Source organism: Dicentrarchus labrax, unplaced genomic scaffold, assembly GCF_905237075.1.
Source record: "Dicentrarchus labrax unplaced genomic scaffold, dlabrax2021, whole genome shotgun sequence".
In the NCBI taxonomy this organism is placed as follows: domain Eukaryota; kingdom Metazoa; phylum Chordata; class Actinopteri; family Moronidae; genus Dicentrarchus; species Dicentrarchus labrax.
In genome coordinates, this window is record NW_026136701.1 from 18,867,030 (window position 1) to 18,880,053 (window position 13,024).

General features: G+C 38.6%; 1 protein-coding gene across 1 annotated transcript; it reads left to right on the forward strand.

Moving 5' to 3' along the window:
• Window positions 1-11,086: 11,086 nt before the first annotated feature.
• Window positions 11,087-13,024, forward strand: LOC127363089 (apolipoprotein D-like). Its single transcript, XM_051399560.1, has 5 exons — window positions 11,087-11,105; window positions 11,237-11,370; window positions 11,484-11,605; window positions 12,437-12,525; window positions 12,641-13,024. Exons 2-5 carry the CDS (start codon window positions 11,251-11,253, stop codon window positions 12,880-12,882), a joined length of 573 nt encoding a protein of 190 aa, XP_051255520.1. The 5' UTR covers window positions 11,087-11,105; window positions 11,237-11,250; the 3' UTR covers window positions 12,883-13,024.

Sequence of the window (13,024 nt, forward strand, 5' to 3'; positions counted from 1 at the left end):
AGCTTTATTTCAGACATGAAGTAAACTATTAGCAAAGTGGAGTCATGGGGGACATACCAGCAGAAATGTTATAAAACAATCTGGGTGTTTTCTTGCCTTAGATGGGTCAGAATTAGTTTTTTTTTATATTTATATATCTGATGATTTCTTTACTCTCAGGTTGCAAAGATGCACAATGTCTTAAAACACACACACACACACACACACACACACACACACACACACACACACACACACACACACACACACACACAGCTGCCAATAGATGCCAATTTTAATGTTATTTTCTAACCTAAGAAAGAAAAGGTCCAATTTAAATGCTGTTTGGGATTGACTAAATGAATTTGATGTTACCTAATTGAATAATATTTTTTCTTGTTCACATTACAGTAGCTTACTTCCACATTTGACTGTCAGGACTTTAACCTTTATAGTGATCATAGTTCTTGGTCTGTTGATCTGTTGGTCCCCCACTTTAATCCAGACTGAAATATCTCAACTTCAATAGATTGCAGTGACATTTTGTACAGATATTCTTTGTACCCAGACAATGAATATTAAAAATATACAGTATATATATAATATATAATACAAGACATGTATTAAAGCACCAGTATGTAGGATTCAGTGGCAACTAGCAACATGTAGAAACATGGCGGTTCAACATGGCAGTCTCCATACAAGGCGACACACAGCGTCTGTAGATAAAAACTGTTTATTCTAAGGTTACAAAAACACAACGATTCCTATATTCAGGTGATAATGAATTAATGAAAACATACCTATGAATATAATATCTCTGCCAATAGATCCTCCTGAATGTTACACTCTGGACCTTTAAGACATTCATTATATACAGTCTGCAAACAAAAGGATTTCCACATTTATATCCATAAAAAGTAATCTACTCCTTCGACCTCATTAAGAATGACAGAATCTATGAATATGCTAATTTTGTTCATTTCTGAAGTTGTCTCATACTTCTCTATAAAGTCCATTCTCACGTGTTTGAGCACTGGAGGCTTCAAGTTTCTACATCACACTTGTATACGTTTTTATACTGGACCAGGGTTGACCTCCAAACTATTTGGGATGTCACAAATCATCATAAGGTCCCGCCCCTTAAAATCTAATTTTCAATGAGTCAGAGAAACTTTCCACTTTCAGCAGATGAACGTGAAAACATCCTTCTAGTGTCAAACTCTGCACATACATCATTCTGCACAGTGAAGGTCAAACATCCAACTGTAGGAACAAAAAACATATTTCTGAGTTGAGGTATGATTTTAATGGCCTCAGTGATCCTCTGTCTTCTCATGTAGCGCCACCATGAGGTTCACATTTGTGGTTTGAAGTGAAACAACAACAACATGTGTTGGATGTTTTTGGTGATCCCCAGAATTCCCATGTAGCACCATTATCAGGTAAGGCTGGAAGGGGGCTTGTGCCCGTTATTGTTATTTCTTTTGCAGAGATGCATTGCACCAGGTTTTAGCAAATTGCTATTTTCCACCCGTATCCTCAGACGTGCTTGGGGAAAATGAGAGAGCAGTGCTCAAACCTTCCTTATTACCACCACTTGGCTGAGGTAAATAAACAACAACTGGGGAGCTGCACTGTCGCCAGCAGATCAGACTGTGGTTGTACTGCGGAGCTGCAAAATATGAAAGTGCAACAGAACAACATCATTAAAGAAAATGAGGAAACTTGAGATTTTAAGCAGATTAAATGTGTCATTTCAGTGTGTTTTTAAGGAAATTTTCTTTTCATGAAGCAAATTCAGGCAGTAACCTATAGAACATTTCCACAGCTGAAACTCAAAACTTGTTGATTGTGTAGTGTTTCCTTGTCTTCCTTCCAGCTGTGAAAACAATGGATTACATCTCTTTTTTTGTATCCTGGTTACATAACTCCATTACATGTAATCAGTTACTCCCCAAACCTGATTAAACAGCATTGGTCTCTGTATATGTTTACATGCACTCATGATTCCAGTGCCCACATATTTCAACCCTTGTCAGTCATTTTTTTCACAATATGCTGTGAGCATCATCTGGCCGGTCTGACTGGCAGCTCTCATCCTGTCAGTCATCGTGCTGCTCGAGACAGAGGAAACAGGCCAAATCCACTTGGAACAAACTGCAAACGCTCGTCCAGGAGCGTAATTTTCACACAATGAAGCGTTCAGTGAGTGTTGATTTGTTAGTGGCATGTTTCTAGAGAGAGATGGGTTTTTGTAAACACTAATGTTACTGGTTATGTGTGTAAGTCTTTATTCTTTTGATGTTAAATTACCACACAGGCCTCCTTTAATGTGGTGCTAGGTGAAAAAATCATTAGTACTCAGCATCAGTGATATCTGTGAGGTGACTGGATAGAGCCCAAAGGATCCTAAAAGACAGCAGCCCCAGCCTGTTGAGGAGGTACAAAAGCCCCCCACGGACCTAAAGACAGCTGCTTTCCTCAGGCTGTGAGATTGTTTAATTCTTCCTCAACACTTCATCATACTCATTAATCTTGTTTTTAAGTAGCATAAAGGGAATAACCTTGAATCCTTGAATGAGAAGGGGGAAAAAAAAAAAAAAAGGGCATTTTTGCTATTTATCATTCTTTATCAAACAAACATTTGTTCTTTTTACCTTTAAAAGTAAACTTTCACCCTGGCAAGGTCCTGAGATATACCTCTACAGCGGTAGATCACTGAGTTTTCTCTTCTGTTTTATTTACTTTATTAATACACGACACACACACACACACACACACACACACACACACACACACACACACACACACACACACACACACACACACACACACACACACACACACACACTACTGCTTATACGTGACTGCTGCTGTTGTTGATCTTGAAGATGATTGATTACATGCTCATGTAGTTTAAGTTGGCACATGATCAGTAATATCTAAACAGGTGCCAAGCTAATCAATTAATTCCAAACAGTCATGATCATCCATTTGAAAATGTGTCAGTGATTCTGTATTCACGAGGAGTTGAAGACACAAAATACACACCAAACCAGATTTCAGTTCTCTGAGGCATAAAAAATATGAACTGCAGGTATTAAATATCAGTGTCTTAGTAAACCAAAGTTGTTTAACACTCAAAACTGTTTAAATCAAACACTGTCAATGAAATGCAAATACCATTAAATGCTGTCTGCTTTCAGACAAAGCCCCACAGCTACAAACAAGGTTAAATTAAAGAAGGGAAAGATCAAAAGGCTCAATTTCCAGCTAATACACTTCAGAGAGGAATGACTTGTTAGCTGCTCCCGGATACATCAAAGCCCGGTTAAAGCAGAGGCTCCCGGTTTTTCCCTGGATGGAGGCAATGAGCCTGACTGGTCAGTAGATGATCAAGGAAAGAACCAACCACACTCACATAAGACGGAGAAAAAATATCAAAAGGGGGAAGGAATATTAAAGAAGCAGAGGCAAATGGAGACTGTTAGCTTGTAGTTAAAATGTGGTCAGTACTTGTTTCTGTCACAGGGGCTCAAAAAAGGCCTTTTGTTTTTGTCTCATTCAGCCATTAGAGTTCAGTAGTCCAGTACTCTGATGTTCCTGTAGACGGCGCTGTTTTCTTTTTCTTCTCAGCCACTTAAACCAGCCAATCAGTGGGAACGCCTCCTCACATACATGTTTCTGTGGACACGCCTACCACCTCTGAGAAAAGACTGGCCTCCACCTGCACCTCCATGTTTTCCATCTGAACAGCCCTTTACTCCAGCAGCCTTGTGAGGCTATGATGCTCATTGCACCCCAGAAGAGAACTGAATGTTGGATAAAAAAAATATAATTACAGTAATACTAATCTTAAATCTGCTTTAATTAAGTTTTTGTTTGGCCACTTGGGGGCAGAACAACAACCTATTACCACAACAATGACGTAATCTCGCCTAATAAAGTGGATGGCCTACAACTTAGAAAATAGTTGCTTATTCACACATCCTATAGATGCAGAGCAATATTAGCATTTATTTTATGATAATGTTTATTATTAATATTATTAAAGCTCTGTTTGGGTCTTTGCCCAATCTTGTAGAAAATATCAGGCTCTTTAGCTCCTAACGGCTCCAATATGTTCACTAGCAAGTCACTAACTGTCTGATTGTTCGGAGTGTACAGGGTTTATCAGACATCTGCATGCTTAAACTCAGCTGTTTGTTGTAATTATTATATTTGGTATATAGACCTACCTTATGGCAGACATTCAGACTTGTTAAACACAGGTGTAACTAATAATATTACTAATTTAGGTGTTCAGTTCGAGGTGCTACTGTTCATGCAAGCTTACTTAAAAAGGACCACTGTGTTGGATTTAGTGGCATTGCAGATTGCCACTCCCTCAGTTCACCCTGCCCTTTCCAAGTACAACCCCAATTCCACTGAAGTTGGGACGTTGTGTAAAACATAAATAAAAACAGAATACAATGATTTGCAAATCCTATTCAACCTATATTCAATTGAATACACTACAAAGACGAGATATTTAATGTTCAAACTGATAAACTTTTTTTTTTGCAAATGTTCACTCACTTTGAATTTGATGCCTGCAACACGTTCCTAGAAAGCTGGAACAGGGGCATGTTTACCACTGTGTTACATAACCTTTCCTTTTAACAACACTCAATAAGCATTTGGGAACTGAGGACACTAACAAAGCTTTGTAGGTGGAATTCTTTCCCATTCTTGCTTGATGTACAACTTCAGTTGCTCAACAGTCCGGGGTCTCCGTTGTCGTATTTTGGGCTTCATATTGCGCCACACATTTTCAATGGGAGACAGGTCTGGACTGCAGGCAGGCCAGTCTAGTACCCGCACTCTTTTACTATGAAGCCATGCTGTTGTAACACGTGCAGAATGTGGCTTGGTATTGTCTTGCTGAAATAAGCAGGGACGTCCCTGAAAAAGGCGTTGCTTGGATGGCAGGATATGTTGCTCCAAAACCTATATGTACCTTTCAGCATTGATGTTGCCTTCACAGATGTGCAAGTTACCTATGCCATGGTCACTAACACACCCCCATACCATCATAGATGCTGGCTTTTGAACTTTGAGCTGATAACAATCCAGATGGTCCTTTTCCTCTTTGGCCCGGAGGACAAGACGTCCATAATTTCCAAAAACAATTTGAAATGTGGACTCGTCAGACCACAGCACACTTTTCCACTTTGCGTCAGTCCATCTCAGATGAGCTCGGGCCCAGAGAAGCCGGCAGCGTTTCTGGGTGTTGTTGATATATGGCTTTCTCTTTGCATTGTAGATTTTTAAATTGCACTTGTAGATGTAGCGACGAACTGTGTCAACTGACAATGGTTTTCTGAAGCGTTCCTGAGCCCATGTGGTAATATCCTTCACACATTGATGTCGGTTTTTAATACAGTGCCGCCTGAGGGATCGAAGGTCACGGGCATTCAATGTTGGTTTTCGGCCTTGCCGCTTACGTGCAGAGATTTCTCCAGATTCTCTGAATCTTTTGATGATATTATGGACCGTAGATGATGAAATCCCTAAATTCCTTGCAATTGTACATTGAGAAACATTGTTCTTAATCTGTTGGGCTATTTGCTCACGCAGTTGTTAACATAGTGGTGAACCTCGCCCTATCCTTGCTTGTGAATGACTGAGCCTTTCGGGGATGCTCCTTTTATACCCAATCATGACACTCCCCTGTTTCCAATTAACCTGTTCACCTGTGGAATGTTCCAAACAGGTGTTTTTTGAGCATTCCTCAACTTTCCCAGTCTTTTGTTGCCCCATCCCAGCTTTTTGGAACATGTTGCAGGCATCAAATTCAAAATGAGTGAATATTTGAAAAAAAAAAAAATAAAGTTCATCAGTTTGAACATTAAATATCTTGTCTTTGTAGTGTATTCAATTGAATATAGGTTGAAAAGGATTTGTAAATCATTGTATTCTGTTTTTATTTACGTTTTACACAACGTCCCAACTTCATTAGAAATGGGGTTGTACAAAGGAGAAAATATGGTGGCTGCAAATTAGTAGAAAAAGGTGACCAGCCCTATCTAGAGCCATGGTTTGGTTTGTCCGACTCCATGGAAGGTGACCTGTGGCATCTGTAGATAAAAACAGCTCATTCTAAGGTAACGAAAACATAACAAGTCTGATTTTCTGGTGATTATTCACTAACTAAACATACCCATGAATATTATATTCAATTTCTGACAATAGATCCTCCTAAATGTTACAAACTGGACCTTTTAAATAAACCCTTGCTAACGTTATGATGAAAGGCTCAGCAATAGAGAAATGTCTAATTGGATGTTTAATTAGATTAACATACGTTTACAGGGTTACGTAACAGCTTCAGTAAAGACTCACATGGGGTCACGTTGGGGCTCCTGGCACCTGTGTACACACACACACACACACACACACACACACACTTACATTGAAGGTTAAACATGCGGAAGTGAAAATGCCATAACATATGCCGTAACACATATACAGAGAGCTTGAGAATATTTCCTGCTGCTGAGGGACAATAGAGTTCACAACACCATCTGTGACTTTTCACCTACATTAAATTGATGGCTTTTCACAGAACCGCTGTCAAGTGCTGCACACTGCTGTGTTTTTTAAAAGGTGTTGTTTGAAAGGGGTTCAGAGAGTCAGAAAGATTGTTTGTCACTGAAAAAAGAATTTAATAAACCGTTACACAAGCTACAAAGAAATTAGAGCAAGGCTGAAACCAATTCAGTAAAGAATCAGATAATAAGGTGGGTTTAAAGGATGTTATTAAAACATTCAAACTAAAATTTGTATTCAATAGAGCTATGAGAGATTTTAAAAAGTTTATAAAATAAAATTAAAACTAATTGTAATCCAATGTCCCACTGAGTAACCTAGTGTGTGAGGTGTCAGTACAATAATGTTATAATGATAACATAAAAGATGTTTTTTTTACTGCTTCCCTCGAAGGGAAAATTAAAATTGGCACAGCAGCACAGGGTAATGTAGTACAAATAATAAATAAAATACAACAAAATACAACAAAATATCATAAAATATATACTATATACAGTAAAACAGAAGCTTGTGATAAAGAACAATTCAACAAAACCACAAACAACAGTATCCCAAATTACAAGAAAAATCAATAACATTCGGACCTTCTGAACAGCAAATGTATTATCTTATTTCATTGATTTATACTGTACAACTGTTGCTGTTATTGTGTCCATCCCCTATAAGGACTTAAAAGAACAAACAAATGGCTGTTCTCTTTTAGGATGCTGTCATCCAAACAGCTAGAAGGCAACTCTGTTTTGTGGGACTCCAAATTTAAAATATAAACGCTACAATTTGAGGTCTTTATTAGACAGTCAACAGTAGAAAGATGACAGGAAATGAGGGGTTACAGAGATGGGAAAAAACAAAAAAAGACAAAAAAAGGTGAGCTTGAACCAGGATTATTACAGTCCCCAAACCAACATCCCCCCCGATAATAAATATCTATCTCAACATTTGTCTAGTTTTATTTTTAATTATTTAGACAAACAAGAATATATGATTAGTATCTGTTGGAGAAAATTACCTCTGAAATGTTCTTGAACGCTGTTATTTTTCCTTTAGAAAAAGATCCACAGAAACAACCAATGTCTGTGTACCTAATGTCCAAAACATTAAAAGAAGGTAGAAAAACTCATCAAGGCATTTTCCTGACCTTGCTTTGCTCACCAGGATGTGCAAATACAATTCCCTCTACAAGCTTATAGTGTGGCTTTGAGTCTGACACATATTTCATATTTTAAAGGAAGGTTCAGGTTGATTCATGTAAATAGATATTACATTTATTTAACCTTTTATGCAATCATGAGACAGAAAGTAAGTTTTTTATTATCCATTAACTGGTGAGTATTATCACCACATCGACTGCAGGTGAATGTGTGCTTAAGCTGATACAGTATGTGGTTATCCTTTAACAAAGATAAGAATCCCTTTGCCTTTATTTTCATGGCTTGGTCAAACATGCCTGAGAATGTGTCACATTGGAGGGTCAGAGGTCATTTATCAGGTGAAAAACCACAAGCGTGAGTGCAACAACATGATTAACCCAGGATCAATATGACCACTGAATGACATTTTTTCCAATTATCCAAAACAGTTCAGTTTATTTGCAGATTATGTTCTCAGATGAATGGATCTGGTTTTAAGTGTTAAATATCAAAGGAATGCAGCGACTCTAGATTCATGGCTACAGGGGTGGAAACGTCGGCTGGTTCACACTGAAATATCTCAACATTTATTGGATGGATTGCCATGACATTTGGTACAAACATTCACGGTCCCCACGGGATGAATCCATCTGACCTTGGTGAGCCCTTGACTTTTTCTTTAGTGCCACCATGAGGTGCACATTTGTGATTGCATGCAACTGCATGGCTGCCATGAAATCTCTCCCTCTCAGGATGAACTGTAATAAGGTTTGTGATCACTTAAAGGTCCAGTGTGTAACATTTAGGAGGATCTATTGGCAGAAATTGAAAATAATATTCATAGGTTTGTTTTCATTAGTGTATAATCACCCAAATATAAGAACTGTTGTGTTGTGATGATTTTGAACATCCAAACCAAACACTGGCTGTAGTTTTCTGTGCATTTCTCAACCACCATAGTTTTGGGGTTTTTTTGCACTTGGAAGATCAGGGTGAAGCGAGGGGGTTGCTCTCTGCAACTACACCGCCGGAGGCCACTAAATCGTGCACACTGGAGCTTCAACTTTAGATGAAGTTATTCCATCTTTCTGTTTCTGTTTAACTGGCAGTGATGTTGCACTTCCTATTAATATAAAGAGGTTAAGTATGTTGTTTTTCTGTAAACTAACTGACACTATAAGGCCGTAAGAATTAGTATGTAATATGTATTTGTGTTAGTGTTGTTATAAGTGATACTAGAAACCTAAAAAACCTAGAAAACTAAAACACTGGTTTTTGAATCAAAGGACGTATTTGCCTCCAAATGTTCAGGACTGAGCTTTAAAAAACTTTAAAACCTTTTAGGAGGTAACATATTTTGCTGTGAAACCATTTTATGAAAACAGACTTGGATCATCATTAGACAACTGTTTTATACTCTAATACATCACCAGAAGAAAACAAGTGAGGAAGCAGAGAAAGTAAAGTGCATTGAAAGTAATAATTAACTGATTAAAATTCAACCACTGAAGCAGTTGTTTATCATAATATACTGCAGTTCTGACCACATTGTCAATGGCTGTATTGCTGCTTCTAACGTTATGTAAATGTTTTTAATAAGCATTTTGTGGCCTGCAGCTTTTTGTCTGATTATTTTCTTTCCATCTCCTCTGTTGATTAACCACCAAAGACTGCTTCAGCTTCAGCCCATTTCCAGAGCAAGTGGTTTCCAGGGCCCTTAAAGTTCTCTGTGAAACCAGGGCAGAAATTAAAAGTGAAACCAGAGGCAGAGAGAGCTGCTGTGGGAGCAGTGGATCAAAAAAATCAGACGCACCTGTGCCAAATTAATCTTTCTTTACACCTGTGTGTGCTTTAGTAAAGTCTCCAGAGGAAAACCCCTGAAGTCTATAAAAGCAGGAAGATGCAGTAAATGTTCACTTGAGATAGTTTGAAGGTTGAAAGACACTAACGGTGAGGTGAAATCTGAATGTTGTTTGTTGTTTATAAGAACCAGAATGCCTTCTGTCAGTGTCTTTCTTGGTAAAAGGCAAACTCTACTGCTATCAGACACTGACTCTGGTTCTTTGCTGATCCTTTTATCCTTTCAATGTTTGACAAAATCCCAAAGACAAAATATTCTGGAGCTCTTTAATAACTTTTATTGTGACATTTGTGGTTTTACCTGTGGTTATGTGTTGGGCTGCTTCTTAGCCAGTGGCAGTAACTTCTTGGACTGTCTTTTTGTTTGTTCTTTTGTATGCATTAAATGTTTAGTGAGCTTTAAAGGTGCTGGTAGGTAGGTTAGTCTGACTAATAGTGCCTTCCAGACGCTGGAGGAGGTGGGCCGCCCGTTGTGACAAAGAGTCGCCCCAAACGGTGGACTATATCTCAGCATTCGTCTTAAAAATGTATAAGGAGACTTAAAAACAGTAGCGGATGCAGATTTTAATGCAACACCAGCATTATTATAATTCAGTTTACAGCTCAATAACCCGCTGTAGGATGTAGTACCTTATTAAATCAGTTGTAGCCGACACACTGCCCAAATTCTGACCAGGGACCCGTTTAAGCGTAATGCATTGTTAACAACTGGTGTTGCTAACTGTAGCGGATGGCTTAACCACCTAGAGCTTGGTTCGGTGTGATGACTTTCCCAGCTCCGACTTTGGACTTCGAGCTAAATGTAACTGAACACTTCCAGTCTTCATGCTGAGCTAAAGCTGAGCAAGCTGGCTGCTAGCTGTGGCTTCCCATACAGACATGAGAGTGGTATTGATCCTCTCATCTAACTCTCTGAAAGAAGCACATATTTCTTTAATAATTAAATTGAGATTAAAAGTCCGGGCAGATCATGCGGCTAGCTCTCTCACTAATGTGAATGTGTGTTGGAATGGGCATACTAATTATTTCTTTGATTGCGATTTTGGTGGGGGAGAAAATGTAAAATATTTAAGCTATGCAAATAAGCAGCTGCTAATTTAAACCTGAGCCAAACCAGAGAAGGGGAAAAATGAAACATGTATTTCTTTAGTTCTTTCTTCTCTTTCTTTAGTACCACTTTATTCTTTTAAAAGATGTTTGGATCTTGTTTGTGTTCATTATTCATCTTGTTTTTAATTTTCACATTTTATTTGTGTGTTTTTGGCTGAGATTCCTTTTTGAAAAAGAAGATACTAAAAAAAGTTAGAATCATTGCGATCAATGGACAGAAGAATGAATGAGCTACATAAACGTACAAAGATAAGGCCTGTTTGAACAGTGTTGTCATTTGAACAGGTGCCAACTTTCACACTCCTCTTCATCACACACTTTAACATGTAAACACAGAGGAGGGGCTAAAGAGTGATCAGTGATGAAGCTGCAGGTCCTTGTAGATATCTATAAAACTGGCCTGCACAGAGGTGGGACACTGATTGCATACAGGTGAGCATTTCTGTGCACGCCTCCTGTTCTTCCCTTTCTGTTGTTGACCCTTAGAAATTATCTCATGTTCAAGAACAAACTCCTGATGTAAAGTTTATTGTTTTTCTAATGTCTGTTGTCTTTCTCTGCAGGTTGAGGTGATAAGATGAAGACCATGCAGGTGATTTTCTTGACTCTGCTGTCTGTTCTCGCAGCCAGCGCTCAGGTCCTGAAGTTTGGCAGATGTCCCAAACCTGCTGTTCAGGCCAACTTTGATGCCACCAATGTGAATATTAAACCATTTTCTTGTTAAATTACTGTTAAAATGTAACTAATTCTCCTAATATTCAGTACCTGCTCAGTTTTCTTAGTGTATGTAACGATGTGTTTCCTCTGCAGTACATTGGTAAGTGGTATGAGATCCAGAAGCTGCCAACATTCTTCCAGAAAGGCGAGTGTGGCACTGCCACCTACAGCCTGAAGAGTCCTAGTGTCGTTGGTGTCCTGAACAGAGAGCTGCTGTAAGTAAATGCTATCTTAATGTCAAAAGTTTACATCTGAGGGTTTGAACATACTCCTATTGTTTAAATTAAAATGGTTCTTTCTAAACTACAATTTACTTATTGTCCTAGTCAGCTGCAAATTCTCCATTTGTTACCTTTTAATACATTGTTTTTCAAATGGGGGTATATGTACCCCTAGGGTAACTTTGTAGTACTGCAGTCGGTCATGCATAATTTCTACAATAATTATAATATAAGTTCAATAACAAAATGTAAGTTCAATAAACCACAATGCTGCTATAACTGCCGTAAAACCTCTGGAAAAAGAGTCTGATCACTGCAGTTTCCTGCCACAGATAATGATAAGATGATTTTCACTAAATTGTAAGTGCAAATTATCAATAAGACGCAGTTCAATGCAACTACAATACTGTTGTGTTATTGCAGAATGATAAAAAAATAATTGGTTTGCTATGAATTTAGAGATGGATTCAAACAAGTGTTTCTTCTTAATAAATCAGACACTGTATTGGACCTCTTTGTAGTCTTTTCAACCAAAAATGCTTTGTGCTGGTCAGGTGACACACAAAAAAATTTCAAAGGAGGTACATTAATGAGAAATGTTTGAGAGCCACTGCGTCAGTGTATCAGATGTATTGAATGTCCTTAATAACACACGCAACCACAGCCTGCTCTTTACACTGATAGAAATGTAAGAAATGAAAGCCTTTAGTGAAAAAGGAAGAATCAAAAATTAGACTGTTACCGAAAGGAAATACGTGACTAAATTAATTAGTTTTTCATGTTTCAACTCTTTTTTTTTTTTTTTTTTTTCTTCTTTCTCTTCAGTGATGATGGAACCATTAATTCAATCGTGGGCTCTGCCAAGGCCAAGAACCCCGCTGAGCCTGCCAAGCTTGAGGTCTCCTTCTTTGAAAGTAAAGAAGTCTAATTCATTACACACACATTCTGACATTCAAGTCCAGTCTTAATAAGTAGTTTTCTTGTGTGCTGAATAATCCTGCAGCTCTGACTCTCATATTTCTCCTGCAGCATCTCCCCCTGGTCCCTACTGGGTGCTGTCCACCGACTATGAGGGTCACTCTCTGGTCTACGGCTGCTCCGACTTCGGCCTGTTCTACATGGAGCTGTCCTGGATCCTGAGCAGGGAGCCCACCCTGTCTGCGGAGACCATGGAGGAGCTGCACGGTATCCTGTCCTCTGTTGGAGTCAGTGTGGACAAGATGGTCCCCACCAACCAGGATGAGACCTACTGCAGCCCCATGAACCAGTAAACTGAGATACTATAACAGTTTCAGCCTACAGGACTGTGACCGGCCGACTGGGATCTATGACACAGCTGAAGTCAGTGTGTGATGTGGTCGATCAGTTTACAAAATTGTGCAATAAAAAGTGCAATAAACCTGGAGAAAGAAA

What these genes read in the sequence shown, in the direction of transcription:
- LOC127363089 (XM_051399560.1), top strand. Translation starts at nt 11,251, where the DNA reads ATGAAGACCATGCAGGTGATTTTCTTGACTCTGCTGTCTGTTCTCGCA. An exon ending in CCAACTTTGATGCCACCAAT is followed by an intron (nt 11,371 to 11,483) that starts GTGAATATTAAA and finishes TTTCCTCTGCAG; the next exon opens with TACATTGGTAAGTGGTATGA. An exon ending in GTCCTGAACAGAGAGCTGCT is followed by an intron (nt 11,606 to 12,436) that starts GTAAGTAAATGC and finishes CTTTCTCTTCAG; the next exon opens with TGATGATGGAACCATTAATT.